At 44.8% G+C, this 22,553-nt stretch overlaps 1 protein-coding gene across 1 annotated transcript in view; it reads left to right on the top strand.

Annotated features, from left to right (window-relative positions):
• The window catches only part of DENND3 (DENN domain containing 3), a 53,018-nt gene extending 31,488 nt beyond the window's left edge, over window positions 1-21,530 (top strand). The window contains 13 exon segments of the mRNA XM_070941973.1: window positions 3,475-3,996; window positions 7,851-8,113; window positions 8,720-8,890; window positions 10,676-10,805; window positions 11,335-11,442; window positions 12,174-12,310; window positions 14,086-14,205; window positions 14,207-14,247; window positions 14,506-14,639; window positions 15,200-15,261; window positions 15,264-15,320; window positions 17,564-17,701; window positions 20,002-21,530. Of these exon segments, the coding sequence (XP_070798074.1) occupies window positions 3,475-3,996; window positions 7,851-8,113; window positions 8,720-8,890; window positions 10,676-10,805; window positions 11,335-11,442; window positions 12,174-12,310; window positions 14,086-14,205; window positions 14,207-14,247; window positions 14,506-14,639; window positions 15,200-15,261; window positions 15,264-15,320; window positions 17,564-17,701; window positions 20,002-20,226 (2,108 nt within the window). The 3' untranslated portion in view covers window positions 20,227-21,530.
• The last annotated feature ends 1,023 nt before the right edge of the window (window positions 21,531-22,553 follow it).

The following is a 22,553-nucleotide window of genomic DNA, read 5'->3' as shown; positions in this document are numbered from 1 at the left end:
AATGCAAAAGTAAATAGAAGAGCAGTGACGGGGGAGGAGAAACGGGGAAGAGAAGTGAGGAACGATAAGAAAGAAAAAGAATAAAAAGCATTGACTTTCGACTCCTCCTGTTACAGTAAAATAAGGCATTAGCATCAAACCACAACTTTTTGCTTTTTCATCCTAATATGAAATGTCATTTCTATAAAGTCTAATCAGTAAATCAGAGTTTCATTCTTTTTGACATCAAGCACGAAGTTCAGAAGGGGTTTCCATGTGGAAACAAAAGTACTTATGCTCTTTTCTTTAACCCTTCTCCAGCTTTTTAGAACATAGACCTGGTTCACGAGATTCCACCTGGCCTGTGTCTAGGATAGGATAGGATAGGATAGGATAGGATAGGATAGGATAGGATAGGATAGGATAGGATAGGATAGGATGATAGGATAGGATAGGATAGGATAGGATAGGATAGGAATGGAATGGAATGGAATGGAATGGAATGGAATGGAATGGAATGGAGAGGAGAGGAGAGGGGAGGGGAGGGGAGGGGAGAAGAGAAGAGAAGAGAAGAGAAGAGAAGAGAAGAATTAGAATAGAATAGAATAGGAGAGGAGAGGAGAGGAGAGGAGAGGAGAGGAGAGGAGAGGAGAGGAAAGGGAAGAGAGAAGAAAAGAAGAAGAGAAGAAAAGAGAATATAAGAATAGAATATGGAATAGAGAAGAGAAAAGAGAAAAAAGATAATGTAGTGGAATAGAATATAGAGAATAGAATAGAATAGAATAGAATAGAATAGAATAGAATAGAATAGAATAGAATAGAATAGGAGAGGGAGAGGGAGAGGGAGAGGGAGAGGGAGAGGGAATTAGAATTAGAATTAGAATTCTTTATTGGCCAAGTATGATTGGTGCATAAGCTCTCAGTGTACATAGGAGATACAAGTGATAAATCATGATCATAGTCATCATAAATACATTCATCTTGAATCCTAAGATACAACAGTTAGTGATAGTCATAGGATACTAAATGAGCAATCAAAATCATACTAGGAAACTAAATAAAAAAATACAAATCATAAAGATACAAGCAACAAGATTATAGTCATAAGTGTAAAGGAAGATAGGTAATAGGAAGGATGAGAAGAATAATAGTAATACAGTCTTAGTAAATAGTTTGACAGTGTTGTCAGAATTAATTGTTTAGCAGAGTGATGGCATGCGGGGAAAAAGTGTCCTTGTGTCTATTTGTTCTGGTGTGCAATACTCTATAACATCTACAGGTATTCCTCGACTTATGACTATAATTGAGCCCAGAATTATGGTCATAAGTCATTGGGGTCATTAAGTGGATCACTGCCTGACTTTACAACCTATTTTGTTGGGGTTGTTAAGAACGTGCTCATTTAATGAAGGTATTTTAACCAGGGGGAGGGAGTTTTTTTGCCAAAAAAACCAGAAGTAGACACCAGTTTCCAGCTAAGAAATTCCAAAAATTGTGGAAACATGACTGCGGAGGTGGCCAAAATGTGGAGTACTTGTCAAGCACCCAAAATGTGATCGTGTCACCCTGGGTGGATGCCCATCAGAACTTTGAAACCGGCTCATAAATTCTGGGAAGATCTGTCATAACGTTGAACGGTTATAAACATCAGGTCATAATTAGAGGACTAACTTTAGAATGAAGTTTGGGTGTTTTTCATGACTTCCTCTACTCTTGTCACTTTTGTGCTTGAAGAATTGAGTTCTGGTTGCCCCGTTCCAAAAGGAACATAGATTAGAGCAGTAATGACTAACCTTTTTGTCATCGCGTGCCAAAAGCGACGGGAGCGTGGGGGGTCGCGCGTGCGTGTGCCCACACCCATAATTCTATGCGACCCGCCCCCTGCACATGCGTGTGCGATCCCCCATGTTCCCCCCGCTTTTGGCATAGTGGGCCTGGTAGGCCCGTTTTTTCGCTCTCCCCAGGCTCCAGAGCCTCTCTAGGAGCCTGGGGAGGGTGAAAACAGCCTTCTCTATCCCTCCGGAAGCCGGAAATGGCCCATTTTCCAACTTCCGGTGGGACCAAAAGTCGACAAACGGGCCGTTTCTGGCCTCCAGAGGGCTTTGGGGGGGGAAGGCTGTTTTTGCCCTCCCCAGGCTCCTAGAAAGGCTCTGGAGCCTGGGGAGAGCGAAAAATGGGCCTTCCCCACCCCCCCCGGCAGGAAACAGCCTGTTTCCATACTTCCAGTGGCCCCAGAAGGCCCGAAAATCAGCTGGTCGGCGCGCGCATGTACGCCAGAGCTAAGCTCACGTGCCCACCGATATGGCTCCACGTGCCACAGGTTCGCCATCACGGGATTAGAGAACAAGAGTTCAAAATGTTTGATTTGTGATTGACTTGTGAGCCTCCAGGTGGATGTTAAAAGTACGTAGAGGGTTGCATTGCAGGAGAAAAGACCAGATTCAGATTTTCTCTCTTCCTTGATGTCTTGAATGGATCTTTTTTTTTGAAAGCCACTGTATCGCAAAATTCTCTTGATTTACTGATAAAGAAGAATTGTTGCTCAGGGATGAAATCCTTGCAGATGTTTCGGTACCCAAGTAGGTAACATTGTCAGTGCTAGAAGGAAGTGGGGATTTGACAAGTGGGTAGAAGGCGAGGAAGAGGCGGAAAGGTAGAATAGAGGGGGGAGGAGGAGGAAGAAGGATAGAGTAGTGTAGAATAGAGGAAGGAGGAGGAAGACTGAGGTCCTTGGTGTTCTCCAAGCTTGGTGGTTTTCTTGTAGATGTTTCATTACCAAATTAGGTAACATCGTCAGTGCTAGAAGGAAGTGGGGATTTGCCAAGTGGTGAGAAGAAGAGGAGGAGGAGGAAAGGTAGAGGAGAGGAGGAGGAAGAAGACTGTGAGGTCCTTGGTGTTCTCTGAACTTGGTTGTTTTCTTGCAAATGTTTCATTACCCAAACTACCGTATTTTTCTGAGTATAAGACGCACCTTTTTCCCCCCTAAAAGGGGTTGAAAATTTAGGTGCGTCTTATACACCGAATGTAGCCCCGCCCACCCACTGGCCCCCACCCTTTGACCTCTGCCTCGCAGCAGTTACCTCCTTGCAAGCCAACAGCAAGAAAAAACAGCCCCTTTCAGCTTCAGCACATCCTAATTAGCACAAGTTGATTGGATCGGCCTCCCGACTCTCAGCTGATTTGCTCTCAGCTGTTTTGCGCAGGGCTCTGCTGCTTGCTGCAAAGAGGTAAATTGCTGGAGCAGATTTTCTTTTCCTTGTGCTAATCAAGCTATGCTGAAAACGAAAATGAAAGTAAAGCAGGCTGTTTGCTGCAACGAGGCAAAATTGCGCAGAGGCAGATTTCTTTTTCTTCTTTTCCTCACCAAAAAAGATAGGTGCGTCTTATACTCCGGTGCGTCTTATACTCCGAAAAATGACACCAGAACATTTAACAGGAACCCTTGTCACCTTTTTTTTGTAACCGTCTCTCCCTCCTTCTCCTCCTTTTTTCTAGCTAAAAGATCGATTTCGAAACCCATCAGCACTTTCAAGATTCCAGAAATCCATTTCCCACTGTTGGGTCAGTGCGTCCAGTCCTATTACGTCGACTTCAGTAACCATCTCAGCAGAGCCATCACCATTCTGTCCCCGGAGAACTCCGCGCTTCTAGCTAGATATTTTTACCTTCGGGGACTTATAAATCTGATGCAAAAGAAATTCCTAAGCGCCCTTTCGGACTTCCAAAATCTGTACAAGACGGACATCAGGATATTCCCGACGGACCTCGTGAGAAAAATGATCGAAGGACTCCCACCGCTGGATCGATCCCAGGCGGATCAGAAACCCGAACTGAAAAGGTTGATCAGTCATCTACTGGACAAACAGAGAGAAGTCGCCAAAACCGACGACCACGTGAAGAAATTTGAGTTGCCCAAAACTCACATGCAGGTGAACGACTTCGTGAAACGGATCCAGGAATCTGGGATTGTCAAAGATACTGACACCATCTATCGGTTGTTTGATGCGTTAACCGTAGGTAAGTTAGGGCAAAAACGAGAGAAAAATTTACTCCCTGGTTAGAAACCTTTGTGAGAATTCCCAAAGGTGCTTTTTTCAAGAGGCAATTGGACCAGGGGTGAAATGTAAAATTTGTTAACTACCGGTTCTATGGGCGTGGCTTGGTGGTGGTGGGGGTAATGTGACGGGCGTGACCAACTTTTTTTTTTTTCTAACTTTTCAAAGCATTTTTTTCTACAACCTCTGGCCGAAGAGATTGCAAAAAAATGCTTTTAAAAGCCTCTCTGATGATCAGGCAACACAGCTGGAATTGTCAGAGAGGCTTTTCAAAGCATTTTTTTTACCACCTCTTTGGCTGAAGAGGTTGCAGAAAAAAAATGCTTTTAAAAGTAAAAAAAAAAAGCCTCTGATGATCGTGCGGCTCAGCTGGGCATGGTGGGGTGTGTGTGTGCAGGGATTTTTGCTATTGGTTCTCGGAACCACCCGCCGCCATCGCTACTGGATCGGGTGATCCGGTCCGAACGGGGAGCATTTCACCCCTGAACTGGACTTTCTTTGAAGATGTTTCGCTTCTCACGCAAGAAGCTTCTTTAGCTCCGACTGGATGGTGGGGAATGGAAGGATTGATACTCCTTGCAGACAGTTGGTTATTTGCATCCTTTTAGAGGGTCCTTGAGGCCTCTTGGAGGTTTATCTGTGTCCTCAGGGTCACCTTTGACCATCCAGTCAGAGCCGGAGAAGCTCCTTGGATGAGAAGCGAAACGTCTTCAAAGAAAAACCAGAAAGTCCAGTTGCCTCTTGAAAAAGCACTTTTGGGACAACCATGACCTGGATGACGGAGAATCTTCACAGACATTTCGTGAGAATTTTTCCAGCTCTTCATGTTTTTCTGTCATGAATATAGATCCTATTTTTATGCACAGGTCGTCCTTGATTTACAACAGTTCACTGAGTGACCGTTTGAAGTGATTAAAAAAGTGATTATGAACATTTTTCACACTTAATGACCATTGCAGTAGGAAAGGTCGTAAAATGGGGCAAAATTCACTTAATGTCTCATTTAGCAACAATAATTTTTGGGCTCAGTTGTGGTTGTAAGTCGAGAGCTACCTGTACTTATTTAATAACTTTATTTGACACCCACCTCAGTAAGGATCCTACACTTGGATAGATGTGTCCTCTCTTGTTGGTACAGGTAGCTTTCCTGGAGCCTGGGGAGGGCGAAAACAGCCTCCCCCACCCACCCCAGATGCCCTCCGGAGGCCGGAAACACCCCGTTTCCTGACTTCCGGTAGGGCCATTTTTCACCCTCCCCAGGCTCCAGAGGATTTCTTGGAGCCTGGGGAGGGCAAAAACAGCCTCCCCACCCCCTGGAGGCCCTACAGAGGCCGGGAACGGCCTCCCAGAGCTTCCGTGTGAGCCCAGTACTTACCTGGCATCCAAAACGGGCTGCATGGAGACTCCTGGGAGGAGAAGGTTAGGTTTAGGTTAGGTTTATTAAATTTGTATTCCGCCCTTCTCCCAAAGGACTCAGGGCGGTGAACAGCCAAAATTAAAATACATACAGTATAAAAATTAAAATAAATTAAAACAGAATTAAATTAGTTTGGCTTCCCCAAATTTTAAAACCCCTTACCCATAAAATAACCCATTAAAATTTTAAGCCAGCCCGGCTTGCTGAAATAAGAAGGTCTTCAACGCTCGGCGGAAAGTACGGAGGTCCGGGATCAGTCGTATTCCTGGGGGTAGCTCGTTCCAGAGGGCGGGTGCCCCCACAGAGAAGGCTCTCCCCCTGGGGGTCATCAGTCGACATTGCTTGACCGACGGCACCCTGAGGAGACCCTCTCTGTGGGAGCAGATTGGCCGGTGGGAGGTTATCGGTGGCAGAAGATGGTCTCGTAAATACCCGGGCCCTAAGCCATGGAGTGCTTTAAAGATGAGACCCAATACCTTGAAGCGCACCCGGAAGACCACCGGGAACCAGTGCAGCTCACGCAGGAGAGGTGTTACATGGGAGCCCCCATAATTACCATAATTATGGTCGCCCCCATAATTACCCGCGCGGCTGCATTCTGGACCAGCTGGAGCCTCCGGGTGCTCCTCAAGGGGAGCCCCACGTAGAGAGCATTGCAGTAGTCCAGGCGAGAGGTGACGAGGGCATGAGTGACCGTGCATAAGGAGTGGCATGGGCGGGGCCAGCCGAAAATTAGTTGGCTGGTGCGCGCATGCGCACTGGAGCTGAGTTAGGGCAATAGCTCGTGTGACCAGAGATACGGCTCTGCATGCCACCTGTGGCACGTGCCACAGGTTCACCATCACAGCCCTATACCATTTCAGACAAGTGGCTGTCCATTGTCTTCTTAAAAACAATGAAGCACCCTCAACTTCTGGTGGCAAGCTGTTCCACTGGTTAATTTGCCTCACTGTTATGAAGTTTCTCCTCAATTCCGGGTTACTCCTCTCCTTCATTAGTTTCCATCCATTGTTTCTTGTCTTGCCTTCTGGTACTTTGGAAAATAAGTTGACCCCTTCCTCTTTGTGGCAGCCCCTCAAATACTGGAATACTGCAATTCATCCATCCATCCATCCATCCATCCATCCATTCATTTTCTATAGCAGCCCATCTAACGCAATTAACTTTTTTTTTTTTTTTTTTAATTTGATTTATATGCCGCCCTTCTCCGAAGACTCAGGGCGGCTTACAATGTGCTCAGCAATAGCCTTAATTCTTTTGTATATTTTATACAAAGTCAGCTTATTGCCCCCACAAACTGGGTCCTCATTTCACCTACCTTAGAAAGGATGGAAGGCTGAGTCAACCTTGAGCCTTGGTGAGATTCGAACCCTGCAATAATTGCAGGCAGCTGGTCTTAATAAGCTTAATAACAGGGTGCCTTAAACCCCTGTACCACCAAGGCTCTTTCTACCCACCGGGCATTGTCAACCAGCATATTGTGCGTGACTTAATAGCAATAATAAATTTTCAGCTCCAGAAATCTGGGTGGAGGAGGAAGTAGAGTCCTCGTACTTTTGCCCCTTGATTTTCCTTCCCTGTCCTTGGCCTTCGCTCATCCACGCACAGTTTCTGCAGCAGTGGTCACGTTCCATCTGCCCCTTGGTCCGTTTCGCTTTATAGCACGTCACTCTGAAGACAGTTTGGCACCCGGAACAAGGAAAACCTTTCAAATGAATGGAATTGAGGGAGGAGGAAATAATGCCAGAGCAGCTCAGGACAACTGTTTAAAAGGTGCTCCTTGACTTACGGTAAGTGTAGGAAGCAACCATCAGAGTTGAGTCATAGCTCCCCTTTCTCAGATAGGTCATAACTGGGAATGTGCACCAAGCAAACGGGCATAAATCTACAGGCAGTCCTTGACTTACAACAGTTCATTTACTGACCGTTAGAAGTTAGAAAGGCACTGGGAAAAAAAGTGGCACGACCATTTTTCACACTTACAACGGTGCATCACCACGGTGACGTGATCAAAATTCGGGTGCTTGGCAACTGATTCATAATTATGACGGTCGCAGTGTTCCGGGGTCACATGATCTCCTTTTGCGACATTCTGACAAGCAAAGTCCATGGGAAAGCCAGATTCACTTAACAGCCAAGTTACGAACTTGACAAGTGCAATGATTCACTTAACTCTGGGGAGAAAGGTCATAAAATGGGACAAAACTCACTTAACAACCATCTCACTCAGCAACATTAATTTTGGGTTCAATTGGGGTTGTAAGTTGAGGACTAGTTGTATACAGTCTCCCTTTAAAATTATACTGGGCAGCCAACACGTTCCCCCTCTTTTTGTAACATTTAATGTACAGGAGATCTAAAAACGTTCACTACGGTAAACATTTTCTTCATTTTTTAAGGGCAGCAAAAACAAATTGACCCGGAAACATTTAAACACTTTTATACCTACTGGAAGGAAACGGAAGGAGAAGCTCAGGACGTGAACCTGCCGCCGAGAGTCATAGAACACCTGGACAAAAACGAGTGTGTTTACAAGTTATCCAGCTCGGTCAAAACGAACAAAGGAGTTGGCAAAATTGCACTGACCCCGAAACGCCTGTTTTTGTTGACGGAAGGCGCTTGTCCTGGCTATCAAGACATCGCAACTTTCAGAGATATAGAGGTGAGCCCCAGTGGTGAAATCCTCCTCAGATCGCCACTGGTTTGCTGCCCGTGCATGTGTGGTGCGCGCCAAATGTGCGCTTCGTGCGGAAAAAGAAGACTTCCTTAGGTAAGTAGAATAGCAAGGGGGGAACAGCTGTGCTGCGCAATTTCCTGCTTTCTAGTGAAGCTAAATCGCACGGCACAGCTGATCGTCGGAAATACCGGTTCAGACGAACCGTTAGCTTTTTTTTAAACTACCGGTTCACCCGAACCGATAGCTAAATACCAGTTTGCCCGAACTGGTAGCATTTTTAAACTACCTCGGTTCGCCCAAACTGTTAGCTTTTTTTTTAAGTATCAGTTTGCCCAAACCGGTAGTTTTTATCACTACCGATTCGCCCGAACCAGAGCGAACTGGTAGCATTTCAAACTTAGCCCAACAAAAGCACAGGTAATGTTCGACTTACGACCGTTCATTTCGTGACCACTCAGGGTTATAACGGCACCTGAAAAAGGGATTTATGACCGTTTTTCACACTCGCGACCCTGAATGAAAACAGAATTGTATGTGTGTGTGGCCTTATTGTGGTTCTCAGCTCTTCCTTTTCTACGTTTTCCCCTGCAGGAAGTGAGGAATACCACCGTCACTTTTCTTCTCCTCAGGATTCCCACCCTGAAGATAAAAGTCAAGTACAAAAAGGACGTTTTTGAAGCAAATCTGAAGTCCGAGTGCGATCTTTGGTACTTGATGGTGAAAGAGATGTGCGCTGGCAAGAAAATGGCAGATGATCACAAGGTTCGGACATTGCATGAATTAACAACATGTCCAAACTTTTTGCAATCTTTCATCTTCTCAGATTCATATTTAATGTGACTTTTCCAGATGGCAAGATTAATAATTGAGCAAGCAAGGCAACTGTCCTCCGAGCTTCCATATTAATGAAGCTTAACGTCTTCACTGCTGTGGTTCAGACAATTTGTTGGAAGCTTTGTCTCTTCAATTCTTCCGAATTTTTCTTACATGCAGCATTCGTGTTCCTTGGTTTGATTTTATTCTGACCCACCACAAGTAACATCAGAACTATAACATTACAAAAGTTGCTTTGTAAATGAATAATGCTCCAGAGATATAGCAAAAAATGTGTCAGGGTTCCGACTGATGCCCGTGCTTTCGAACTGCTAGGTTGGCAGAAGCTGGGACAAGTAACGGGAGCTCACTCTGTTACGCGGCAGTAGGGATTCGAACCGCTGAACTGCCGACCTTTCGATCAACAAGCTCAGCATCTTAGCCACTGAGCCACTGCGTCCCCCCCCCCCTTCACTCAAGTTCCCTATTAGTGGGTGAACAATCCAACGCTTGGTGAATTCTGCTTCACAATGATAGGAAGAGCAGAGTATATATACTGTATTATTCGGAGCATAAGACACACTTTTTTCCCCCTAAAAGAGGGTGAAAATTTGGGTGCGTCTTATACACTGAATGTAACCCTTCCCACCCGCCGGCCCCTTTGGCCTCTGCCTCCCAGCAATTTACCTCCTTGCAGCAAACAGCCCGTTTCAGCTTCAGCACAGCCTGATTAGCACAAGCAGCTGATTGTCGGTTGGATCGGTCTCCCGACCCTCAGCTGTTTCAGGCTGCAGGGATTGCCATTGCCTATTGCCGTGTGGGCCTCTGCTGTTTGCTGCAAGGAGGCAAATTGCTGGGAGGCAGAGGCAGATTTCTTTTTCTTGGTTTCCTCCCCAAAAACGGTAGGTGCATTTTATAGTCCAGAGCGTATTATACTCCAAAAAATACGGTAGTTTCTAGTTTTTCGAATTTCCAAACTCTTTCCAAAGAATGTTATTTAAAGATGCCAAGCATTACATCTCCCTGGATTTATTTATTTCAAATATCTCCTCCTGCTTTATTAACCAATTATATTGATTCATCTTTAAGGATCCAAAGAATTTCAGATTGGAAGGGAGGTCTTATAGTCCAACCCCCTGGGTTTTAATTGAATTTGTCTCTTCCAGAACCCCAAACATGTGTCAGACTTCGATGCTATCTCAAAATAAATGAATTTCCAAACTGCCAATCTTTAAGGAAATCTTTTCTTTAATTGAGCTCAGCCACCGGATCATGACTCCACGCGGACAAGACTGACCTTTTGCCCCCCAATCCCTCCCTTTCCGATCCCCAAATCTCTGCTTCTCATTGGCTATCTTCCAAGTCATTCTTCAGACTTCTTGTCTCGTCATTTCCCAGGAATGTCTCCCCCCCTTCATTTCCACGACAACCCGACTTCAAAGGGATTTAGCAGGCAAAAGTTCAGAGCTTATCTCTCTCTCTCCTCTGCTCTCTATGCCAGCGTCGAAGCGCTGACAACATGGGCTTCTTCTGCCCAAGAATGGGGAGTTCTAGTTTTAAGGAGTAAAATCTGCAATTCCGCATTCGTATTTGGATTTCTGACGTGCAGAATATTCTATATTAAGAGGCCCAGAACTTCATCCAGGATTCTCATATGCATAGCATGTGCAGGTTGCAATCAGGGTTTTGTGTCATCCGGTTGTTCATCTCAAAATCCCATCCCTTCCCTTCCAGGATCCACAGTATCTTCAACAAGCCCTCACCAACGTTCTTCTGATGGATGCGGTCGTAGGTTCTCTGCAGTCCTCCAAAATAATCTATGCAGCTTCGAAGCTATCTTACTTTGACAGGATGAAGAACGAAGGTGAATTGATGGGTCATTTACAGTAGATAATACTCTTTTCATCATCACCTTTGAATGACCGCATAATCCCTTGCGGGAAGGGATTATGGGCAACTGAATGGAGTTGAGTGTTTACTGGCCGGATGCCCTTCCTGTCGCCAATGCGGAGTTATATTCAGCAGATATACGGTAATCTCAACATGCCCGGAGAGAGAAATATCTGTCTCTACCTAGGATTGAACTCACAGCCTCCTGATTGTGAGGCGAGAGCTCCACCTCTAGGCCACACCGCACCACTCAGTAGATAATACTCTTTTGGTAGTGTGAATTGTGTGGTCTTCTTTACACTCTTGTGTTGGATGGTAGCAGAGTTGCAAGTGGCCGTAATTACCTCCTAGTTATGGAGGATACCAAGAATTGCTATATATGTGGCTTTCTCTGTGGAGAGCTTGCCTTTCCAACCTGATCTATCTTCTCTCAGTTCTTTCAGTAAGTTTTTCCTTTTGGCCCTATAACCATCTTTAAACGTGCATTTGTCCTTTTTGTCCAGTGCCCATGATGGTCCCCAAAACCACGTCTGAAACACTAAAGCACAAGATCAACCCATCAGCTGGTGAAACGTTCCCACAAGCAGTGGAAGTCTTGCTGTATACACCAGGTATGGAATTGAAGGTGGCCTCACCTTATGTGATGACTCGGGGTGTGGCATGAAGGCAACACAGCCAGAGAACCAGTATGAGTCCCTTTATTGGCACCAACTTTGCCCCCAATGTCCCGTTTACTCTCTGGCCTGGAGAAAAGCTCTCCCACAAACCTGTAGCAGCTTCTGTCTGCAGATACTCCAGTCCAAACACTGTAAGCAGAATGACTGTAAATCAATCACTCCGGCAGGACAAGATAATGAGTCCCAGAAGTGAAGAATAATTCCAGCAAAACAAGATAGGCACACACTAGCACGGCACTAATTCAAACAGTCAGGAGGAAGGCCAGGAATGCAGGCCCCACTCTCAACAGTAGCTGAATTCAGCATTTGTTCCTGACAAACGCCCCTCCCAACTGCCTCTCCTTTAAACTCCATCCCCAGGTGTGCCTTGTGAAGGGAATCAGAGCCCTTTCCTTCCTCGTAAGCCACGCAACCCATATTGCTCTCTTCTGCTTTCTTCCCTGCGCATCCGAGGATGAGGAGGCGATGGGCCTTGGTCTTCATCTGAATCCCCTCTCCCTTGTTCTACCTCTCCCCTGCTCTGCCCAGCCTGACTTTGCCCTTCCCCAGTTTCCTCCATAGCCAACGGAGCCACTCTCCCGCTCTGTCAGCTGTTCGTCTTCCGTCTCAGATTCAGACTCCCCCATAAATTCCAAGCATATAACGTAAAATTCTCCAATCTTTAGGGCAGCTGGAACCCACAGAAAAACCTGGAGAAGCCCATCCAAAGTTGTGGTGTGCTTTGAACGGAGGGAAAGTTGTGGTCTTTGATGCATCAACGTGGTCTCTACAGCATTCTTTTAAAGTGGGGAACTCTAAACTGGTAGGTGACTTTGATGATGGATTTATCCCAGAAGTTTTCAGATCATACTTAGACATCTTCCCAAGTCTGCGGAGATTCTCAGCCATCCAGGTCATGTTTGTCCCAAAGGTGTTTCCCCAAAAGTTCCAACTGGATTTTCTGCGTTTTTCCTCGAAGACGTTTCGCTTCTCATCCAAGAAGCTTCCTCAGTTCTGATGGACTGAACTTGATGAACGGAAGAAGCTTCTTGGATGAGAAGCGAAACGTCTTCGAGGAAAAACACAGAAAATCCAGTTGGAACTTTTGGGAAAACACCTTCGGGGACTTAAGGCAGCTTTCAAACCTCTCAAGTATCTCCCTCTGGTTTGATGGCTTTCTTTTCATTTGTTTTAGCAGGTAAGGTTCTGTGTCCTTCTCAGTAGCTTCTTTATTTTTATTGGCAGTTCAGTGTCTCTCAACCTCAGCAACAAAGATATGTGGACTTCCGTTGTCAAAATGTCCCAGCCAGCTGGCTGGCTAATTCTGAGAGTTGAAATCCACATGTCTTAAAAGTTGCTGAGGTCGGGAAATGTAATAATATTAGAACTTCTTAAGATGATAACAGGTTGCCGATTGTAGCAAAACTCAGGGATAGGCAGGGAATTTGCTGGGGAAGTGGTCTTCCTTGTTTAATGACCCAGGAGAGGAAGGACCAGGTATCCTTCTCCAGCCTCTCCTTCTGAAGAAAACCATGTTTATTTTTTAAATTTATTTTTTATTTATATGCCGCCCTTCTCCGGAGACTCAGGGCGGCTTACAATGAGTTAAGCAATAGCCTTCATACTTTTGTATATTTTTGTATATTTTTTGTATATTTAGTACTTGCAGTTTAGGGATAACTGAGCCCAATCAGTCGCTGACTCCTATTTTGTAACCCGTCCTCCTATAGTACCAAGCTTTGATCTAGTTTATATATGTTAGCAACTATGTAATCATTAATGTTGTATCCTGCCTGCCTCTCGGGGACTATGTGTGAGTTGGTCAGCCATATAATTAAACCAATTAATTAATAAACTAATATACTGAAATAATTAATATGCCCCATGTATTAGTGGATTTTTAATAAATAAAAAGGTGGAAAAAGTGATATATAGTTTATTTATTTAGATTTAGATTTATTAAGTTCTTGAGAAGCTTTGCATTATTACATGGCTCTTTCTTTTCTTTCTTTCTTTCTTTCTCTCTCTTCTTTTTTTTCTTTCTCTTTCTTTCTCTCTCTCTCTCCTTCCTCCCTGCCTCCCCTCTCTTTCTTTCTTTCTTTCTTTCTTTCTTTTCTTTCTTTCTTTCTTTCTTTCTTTTCTTTCTTCTTTCTTTTCTTTCTTTCTTTCTTTCTTTCTTTCTTTCTTTCTTTCTTCTTTCTTTCTTTCTTCTTCTCTCTCTCTCTCTCCTCCCTCCCTTTCTTTCTTCTTTCTTTCTTTCTTTCTTCTTTCTTTCTTCTCTCTCTCTCTCTCCTCCCTCCCTCCCTCTCTTTCTTTCTTTCTTCCTTTTTCTTTCTTCTCTTTCTTTCTTTCTTTCCTTTCTTTCTTCTTCTCTCTCTTCTTTTTTTCTTTCTTTCTTTCTCTTTCTTTCTTTCTCTCTCTCTCTCCTTCCTCCCTGCCTCCCCCCTCTCTCTTTCTCTCTCTCTTCCTCTTCTTCTTTCTTTCTTTCTTTCTTTTCTTTCTTTCTTTCTTTTCTTCTTACTTTCTTTCTTTCTTTCTTTCTTTCTTTCTTTCTTTCTTTCTTTCTTTCTTTCTTTCTTTCTTTCTTTCTTTCTTCAGAAATGTATGATCATGGCAGAACAAAGTCAAGTTTTGATTGGCTCTGCAGATTCCGTCATCTACTTGATCAACATCCACAGCATGTCTTGCAATAAGCAACTGAATGACCATCGCTGTGAAAATTGTGGACATCGTAGTGGATACCAGAGAGAGAGTCTACCAGCAGTGGGTGGAGGACCGGTTCCTAGGTTTCTGATGGATCTTCTCCCCCAAAAGTGCCATCTCCCCACCCCCAAAAGCACCATTTACTTCTAAGGTTTTGGCCAAACCTCCCCATAGCAAATCACGACCACCACAAAAACAGCCCTAAAATCGAGGTCGGTCTTATGGGTAACCCCTTAAGGGTCATAACTCGAGAACTACCTGTGCTGATTTTTGTGTGGGTTTGTAAGAAGGGTATTTCTTCATCCCTTCGAGCAGTGAGGTGTATTCCTGCAGCGTGGACGGCACCGTGATTGCCTGGAACATCAGCTCCCTGAAAGTGAACCGTCGGTTCCAGCTGCCCCTCGAAATGGTGACTTCGATCCAGTTCTACAAGAATCGGCTTTGGTGCTGTGAGTTTCCTGCGTCGCGCACACACCCAATTACCTTCTAAAATACTGTATCTATCTGAGTATAAGACGCACCTTTTTACCCCCCAAAAAGAGGGTGAAAATCTGGGTGCGTCTTATAGTCCGAATGTAAACCACCCCGCCCAGCCTCTGAAACGGAGGTTTCAGAGGCTGAAAAAAGCCTCTGAAACCTCCATTTGAGAGGGCTGAAAAAAAAAAGCCTCTGAAACCTCCATTTGAGTAGGCTGAAAAAAAAAGCCTCTGAAACCTCCATTTGAGAGGCTGAAAAAAAAAGCCTCTGAAACCAGATGGCCCTGGCCCCCTCTCTGCCTCTGGAGCAGAGCCCTCATCCGAGCCTTCCCCAGACTCCAGGACTGGCCCCCTGTTCCTCCCCCAGCCTCCTCACTGTCCGACTCTGCTGCCAGCTCCGGAGGCTGCCGGCAGACCACAACATTAATACTATATTTACCGTTTAGAGCCCTCTCCGCCTTTCTCTCGTGCCGCAATCTCTTTTGGGGGCGTTGTTCCCAGTCCTAAACTCTGCGTGGTCTCTTTGCTTTAAGGTATACAAGACTACATTGTTGTGGTCAGCACAAATGGGCTGGTTCGCCAGAAGGTGAAAACTGGAAAACGTGCTCACTGAACCCCCTGTCGCCTTTGCTCTGTTTCCAGTTGTTTCCTGAGGTAAACTATTCCTAGCATTGTACACCAGTAATCCTGGAATTATGACCACAAGGGAGGCCAAAATTTTTGTTGCTAAGTGAGACAGTTGTGAAGTGAATTTTGCCCCATTTTACCACAGCTTTTCTGCCGCAGCTGTTCAGTGAATCACTGCAGTTGTTAGGTTGTTAAGTTAGTAACCCCCGGTTGTTAAGTGAATCAGGCATCCCCGTTGATTTTGGTTGTCGGAAGGGTCGCGCGACCTCGATTATGATGCTGCACACAATCCTAAATACGAATCCATTGCCAAGCGCCTGAATTTTGCGATCACGTCATTGCAGGGATACTCCCAACGGTCGGAAGTGCGAAAAAACAGCGCTTGAACGGTCATTAAATGGATCATTTTAAATTGAGGGCTACTTGTAAAGTTCTACACTGGCTGTGGCAGCTTCAAGCAAAGTCCACCCATCTGGAATATTCTACACCAGGGGTCTCCAACCTTGGTCACTTTAAGACTTGTGGACTTCAAGTCCCAGAATTCCTCAGCCAGCAAAGCTGGCTGAGGAATTCTGGGGACTTGAAGTCCACAAGTCTTAAAGTGGCCAAGGTTAGAGACACTGGCTGAGGAATTCTGGGAGTTGAAGTCCACAAATCTTAAAAGTGGCCAAGGTTAGAGGACACTGGCTGAGGAATTCTGGGAGTTGAAGTCCACAAATCTTAAAGTGGCCAAGGTTAGAGACACTGGCTGAGGAATTCTGGGAGTTGAAGTCCCCAAGTCTTAAAGTGGCCAAGGTTAAGAGACACTGGCTGAGGAATTCTGGGATTTGAAGTCCACAAATCTTAAAGTGGCCAAGGTTAGAGACACTGGCTGAGGAATTCTGGGAGTTGAAGTCCACAAGTCTTAAAGTGGCCAAGGTTAGAGACACTGGCTGAGGGAATTCTGGGAGTTGAAGTCCACAAGTCTTAAAGTGGCCAAGGTTAGAGACACTGGCTGAGGAATTCTGGGAGTTGAAGTCCACAAATCTTAAAGTGGCCAAGGTTAGAGACACTGGCTGAGGAATTCTGGGAGTTGAAGTCCACAAATCTTAAAGTGGCCAAGGTTAGAGACACTGGCTGAGGAAATTCTGGGAGTTGAAGTCCCCCAAGTCTTAAAGTGGCCAAGGTTAGAGACACTGGCTGAGGAATTCTGGGATTTGAAGTCCACAAATCTTAAAGTGGCCAAGGTTAGAGACACTGGCTGAGGAATTCTGGGAGTTTGAAGTCCACAAGTCTTAAAGTGGCCAAGGTTAGAGACACTGGCTGAGGAATTCTGGGAGTTGAAGTCCACAAATCTTAAAGTGGCCAAGGTTAGAGACACTGGCTGAGGAATTCTGGGAGTTGAAGTCCACAAATCTTAAAGTGGCCAAGGTTAGAGACACTGGCTGAGGAATTCTGGGAGTTGAAGTCCCCAAGTCTTAAAGTGGCCAAGGTTAGAGACACTGGCTGAGGAATTCTGGGATTTGAAGTCCACAAATTCTTAAAGTGGCCAAGGTTAGAGACACTGGCTGAGGAATTCTGGGAGTTGAAGTCCACAAGTCTTAAAGTGGCCAAGGTTAGAGACACTGGCTGAGGAATTCTGGGAGTTGAAGTCCACAAATCTTAAAGTGGCCAAGGTTAGAGACACTGGCTGAGGAATTCTGGGAGTTGAAGTCCACAAGTCTTAAAGTGGCCAAGGTTAGAGACACTGGCTGAGGAATTCTGGGAGTTGAAGTCCACAAATCTTAAAGTGGCCAAGGTTAGAGACACTGGCTGAGGAATTCTGGGAGTTGAAGTCCACAAATCTTAAAGTGGCCAAGGTTAGAGACACTGGCTGAGGAATTCTGGGAGTTGAAGTCCCCAAGTCTTAAAGTGGCCAAGGTTAGAGACACTGGCTGAGGAATTCTGGGATTTGAAGTCCACAAATCTTAAAGTGGCCAAGGTTAGAGACACTGGCTGAGGAATTCTGGGAGTTGAAGTCCACAAGTCTTAAAGTGGCCAAGGTTAGAGACACTGGCTGAGGAATTCTGGGAGTTGAAGTCCACAAATCTTAAAGTGGCCAAGGTTAGAGACACTGGCTGAGGAATTCTGGGAGTTGAAGTCCACAAGTCTTAAAGTGGCCAAGGTTAGAGACACTGGCTGAGGAATTCTGGGAGTTGAAGTCCACAAATCTTAAAGTGGCCAAGGTTAGAGACCCCTGTTCTACACTGTTTGCCTGATGTTGCCTGCTTTTCTTTTCTTTTGGCCTCAAGAGGAACGAAGTCTGGGCTTCGTGGGCCGGCAGCTGTGAGCTCTTGATCTGGAATATGGAGGATTTCTCCACCCCCATACAGAAGATGAGCCTGCAAGACTGCTCAGAGGTCACCTGCATGATAAAAGTGAAAAACCAGGTACACCGAGAACGTAGGAGGAATTCCTCTTGCTCTTTCGTTGTAAGGATTTTGGCCAGTACAGGGGGTGTCATGGAATTTGGGTAACCGCAAGGGCAACTATTTGCTTAAAATGAGAGACAGTTTGGTCTAGAGACTCTTGGGTTAAGACACCAAGCTAGAAATCGGAAGATGGTGAATTCTAGTCCCGCTTTAGACATGAAAGCTGGTTGGGTGGCTTTGGACCAATCATTAGGAGACGGTGAGTTCTAGTTCTGCCTTAAGCATGAAAGCCTATTGGGTGACTTTGGACCAATCATTAGGAGACGGTGAGTTCTAGTTCTGCCTTAAGCATGAAAGCCTATTGGGTGACTTTGGACCAATCATCAGGAGACGGTGAGTTCTAGTTCTGCCTTAAGCATGAAAGCCTATTGGGTGACTTTGGACCAATCATTAGGAGACGGTGAGTTCTAGTTCTGCCTTAACCATGAAAGCCAGTTGGGTGACAATCATCAGGAGACGGTGAGTTCTAGTTCTGCCTTAACCATGAAAGCCAGTTGGGTGACAATCATCAGGAGACTGAGAGTTCTAGTTCTGCCTTAAGCATGAAAGCCAATTGGGTGACTTTAGGCCAATCATCAGGAGACGGTGAGTTCTAGTCCCACCTTAGGCACAAAAGCCAGCCAAGTGACTCTGGGCCAGTCACTCTCAGCCCAACCCACCTCACAGGGTTGTTTTTTGTCGGGAAAACAGGAGGCTCAATATGTTTGAATATTTATAAAAGCAATAAAAGGACCGTTTTTAAAAAAAGCCATAAAATGATCTAAGTGTTAGAAAGGACAGAGTGGACAAGAATCAGCTTTCGTAGACCATTTACAACCTATTTTATTAATTAATAGAGAAAAAAAATTATTACTGCACCTAGGATGGCTCAAAGCTCCTGGCTCAAAGGAAGAAGGAAGCGTTTAGAAGAAAGTGGGAACCAAACGGAACATTTAATGAAACTTTTCTAATAAATCATCCATTATGGGGCCAACTGTGATTTCATATATGGATTTTACCACTAGGGGGCAGTGAATGACCATTGTACCTACATTGCATTACATTACAATAATATAGTGTTTCTCAACCTTGGTAGCTTGAGGATGGGTGGACTTCAACTCCCAGAATCCCCCAGCCAGCGCTGCTGGCTGGGGGATTCTGGGAGTTGAAGTCCACCCATCTTCAAGCTACCAAGGTTGAGAAACACTGCAATAATACCTACAAGTGTAAAACCAGGAATATATACTGAAATATTTTGTCCCATATGAAAAATGGCTGGCTGGGGAATTCTGGGAGTTGAAGTCCACCCATCTTAAAGTTACCAAGTTTGAAAAAACACCGCTGTAATCTCAGAGTTCAAATAAGGGAGGTGTATACTATTTGTAGCCTGTTTTTTTTTTTTTTAAATACCTGTACCTCTGGTGAAAATCAGGTATGCAGGGCCGGATTTAGATGAAAAGAGGCCCTAGGCTATTCCATTTATGAGGCCCTTTCACCTATAGTGAAAGTGTAATTTTAATTTTGCTAACAATTTGAATGTAGGCCCCTCTTGATCTTGAGGCCCTAGGCTGAAGCCTAGTTAGCCTATAGGAAAATCCGGCCCTGCAGGTATGACTACCTGATCCTCACTTTTTACCATTATTCTGTTGCTTAAAAAATCCCCTTTTCTACTGATGGTGTTGTAATAAACTTTATAATCTCCATAGAAAGATACATACCCTGTTTCCCCCAAAATAAGACATCCCGATGGATGGATGGATGGATGGATGGATGGATGGATGGATGGATAGCAAATAAAAATAGCTTCTTTGCATGGATGGAAGTTAGAGCCACGAGAGATCCATCTTCAAAGCGGAAAAGATGACCTGGAATATCAGGGTGCATTCATGTCGTAATGGCTATGAGTTCGATCCTGAGTAGAGGCAGATACTTCTCTCTCTGGGCCCACTGAGAATGTATCTGCTGGAAAAAACTCCGCATTGGCGAGAGGAAGGGCATCCGGCCAATAAACACTCAGCTCCCTTCAGTTGCCCAGACTCCACCCCGCAAGGGATTATGGGGGTCGTTAAAAGAGGATGATGGTTCATGTCGTATTGCTGGAGGAAAAAACATCAACTTTTCTTTGGCTTGTGCACTTGTTACAAAAAAAAAAAAGAACATTTAGTTTAATAAATGCCCAAAGCGTAACAGACGAATCCACGCGCCTTCTGAGTTTGCTTTCCCCAAACCCTTCAAGCCTCTCGTAGGCGCCTTTTCTAAACATTTGATTTCCTTTCCAGATGTGGGTTGGTGGCCGAGGACTCTCCCAGGGTAAGGTCAAAGGAAAAATCTACGTGCTGGATACGGAGAGGAAATTGGTGGAAAAAGAGTTGGTTGGACACGCGGATGTGGTGAAGTCCTTGTGCTCCGCCGAGGATCGCTACGTTCTGAGTGGAGGTGGAAAGGAAGAAGGGAAGATAGCAATCTGGAAGGTGGAAGAGAGTTTGGGCTTCCAGTTCGTTTAACATCGTTCGAAAACCGGAATGGAGAAGTGAACGTTTCTTTTTAATTTATTTCTACCCCTTTCAACCACAAATTGCATACTAAGAAGAGAGTGTAAATAGGGAATCCCTGGATATTCCTTAATGTAGGATGTCCTCGACTTACAACGGTAATTGAACTGGGAACTACAGTCATAAGTCATGCCAGTCGTTAAGCAAGTCATCTTAGGACCAAACCGATCTTATGACTTTCTTTTTTTGTAGTCATAAAGTGAACCCATTGTTTGCAATGCGTGTTTTTTTTTTCCAGAACCTGGAAGTAACCATGTTGTAAATCCGGGTCCTTGGACGTTGCAAAAACTGCAAATGTGGGCCAGTTGCCAAGTGCTGAAAATGTGATCACATGACTGGGGGGAGTCGGGGGCTAGATGTCAGGACTTTGAATCTGGGTGGTAATTACCTTTTGAGGAGTCCGTCATAACTTCAAATGGTCGCTAAGCGGCCAGTCTTTAAGCGAGGACTGACTGTACCAAAATCTACCAAATCTGCATTTCAAAATCAGTTGGGGGTCCCTTGTTTAGACCGTATACAGATAGTCCTCGGGTTACGACCACAATTGAGCTCAACATTTATGTTGCTAAAGGAAACATGAGTTAAGTGAGTTTTGCCCCATCTTACGACTTTTCTTGCCACAGCTGTTAAGCGAATCACCGCAGCTGTTAAATGAGCAACCCGGTTGTTAAGTGAATCCGGCTTCTTTATGGACTTCACTCATCAGAAGGTCCCCAAAACGGATCATGTGACCTGCCCCCCCCGCCCCCCCCCCCCTCCCCCGGGACCCTGCAACCGGGCTCATAAGTATGAACCAGTTGCCAAGCGTCTCAGTTTTGATCACGTGACCCACGGGGATGCTGCAACGGTCGTAGGTGTGAAAAATGGTCGTAAGTCCCTTTTTTTCATTGCCGTTGTAACTTCAAACGGTCACTAAACGAACGGTTGTAAGTCAAGGACTGCCTGTCATCTACCTGGTTCAGGATTTGGACCTCTTCTTACTGAAAAGCAAAACCGATTTAAGTAACTCATAGCGGAGGACGCACACTCGACCTGGTTTTTCTCTCTGGGCAGTGGATAAATGATCATGGTAAGGGGGAACTTTCCATCACTCCCCTGTCATGGACTGACCCTTCCCTCCTTAGACTGGACTTTCAATCTGCCAACCCCTGCGGACAGGTGGCTGAACAATACCATATTGTAAATATTAAAAGAATTGTGTAAGATTTTGAATGCCGTCATGTACGGTCTCATTGTGAAGAATGACAGACTTCTAATAAAAACCACGTCATTTGAAAAGCGCTGGAATGAGCTTTTTATTTTTTTAAATGTAAAAAAAAATGTTGCTTAAATATCCGCATGAAATGCCAAACAATCATAGCCAAAGAACCTACGAAAAAGTCAGATATCTCACAGAGGAGAGTGAATAATGTTCTATCAAGTGCCCACTCAAGTCTCCAGAAAAATCAAAGATCTAAAGGTCGAAGAAGATGAAATAATGGTTTCATTTGAGGAAATGCATAGCGCTCTTCACATCCAGGACCAGCAAATAAAAAATTTAAAAAGACAAAAATCCCTTTACACAACACACCCAAGGTCAGAAGAGGTTGTAAAAAATGCTTTCAAAAGGCTCTGACGATCCCAGCTGAGTTGCCTGATCTGCAGAGGCTTTTTTTCTTTTAAATGCCTCTGATGATCAGGCAACTCAGCTTGGATCGTCAGAGGCATTTAAAAGGAAAAAAGGGGTTTTTTTCTTTTAAAAGCCTCTGATGATCCCAGCTGAGCCGCACAATCATCAGAGGCTTTTTTTTTTTACTTTTAAAAGCATTTTTTCAGCCAGAGATTGTAGAAAAAATGCTTTTAAAAGTAAAAAAAAAAAAAGCCTCTGATGATTGTGCGGCTCAGCTGGGCATGGGGGGGGGCAGGGATTTTTGCTACCGGTTCTCCGAACACCCGCCTCCATCGTGTGATCCGGTCCGAACCGGGAGCATTTTACCTCTGCTCTGCAGGCAACTACAAACTCAACCCTCCTTTGCTTCTGCAGCAGATGGTCCTCAACTTACAGCCAGAATTATGGTCATTAGTCATAATGCATGCCATGCAACTGGACCCAATTTTACAACCATTTTACGACGGTCATTAAGTGAGTCGCATGTTTGCTAAGTGAATCATATGGCTGTTAAGATTCACTTAACAACCAGATTACTCATGTAGCAACTGTAGCGATTCGCTTAACAAATGTGGTGAGAAAAGTCGTAAAATGGGGGAAAACGTGACTGATTTCTCACATGACAACAAAA

This window comes from Pituophis catenifer, unplaced genomic scaffold, assembly GCF_029215685.1.
Source record: "Pituophis catenifer annectens isolate HBS135680 unplaced genomic scaffold, rPitCat1.0.hap2 SCAF_3, whole genome shotgun sequence".
Classification (NCBI taxonomy): Eukaryota; Metazoa; Chordata; class Lepidosauria; order Squamata; family Colubridae; genus Pituophis; species Pituophis catenifer.
Note: the sequence above shows the minus strand (reverse complement) of the source record. Positions and strands in the feature narration are given on the sequence as shown.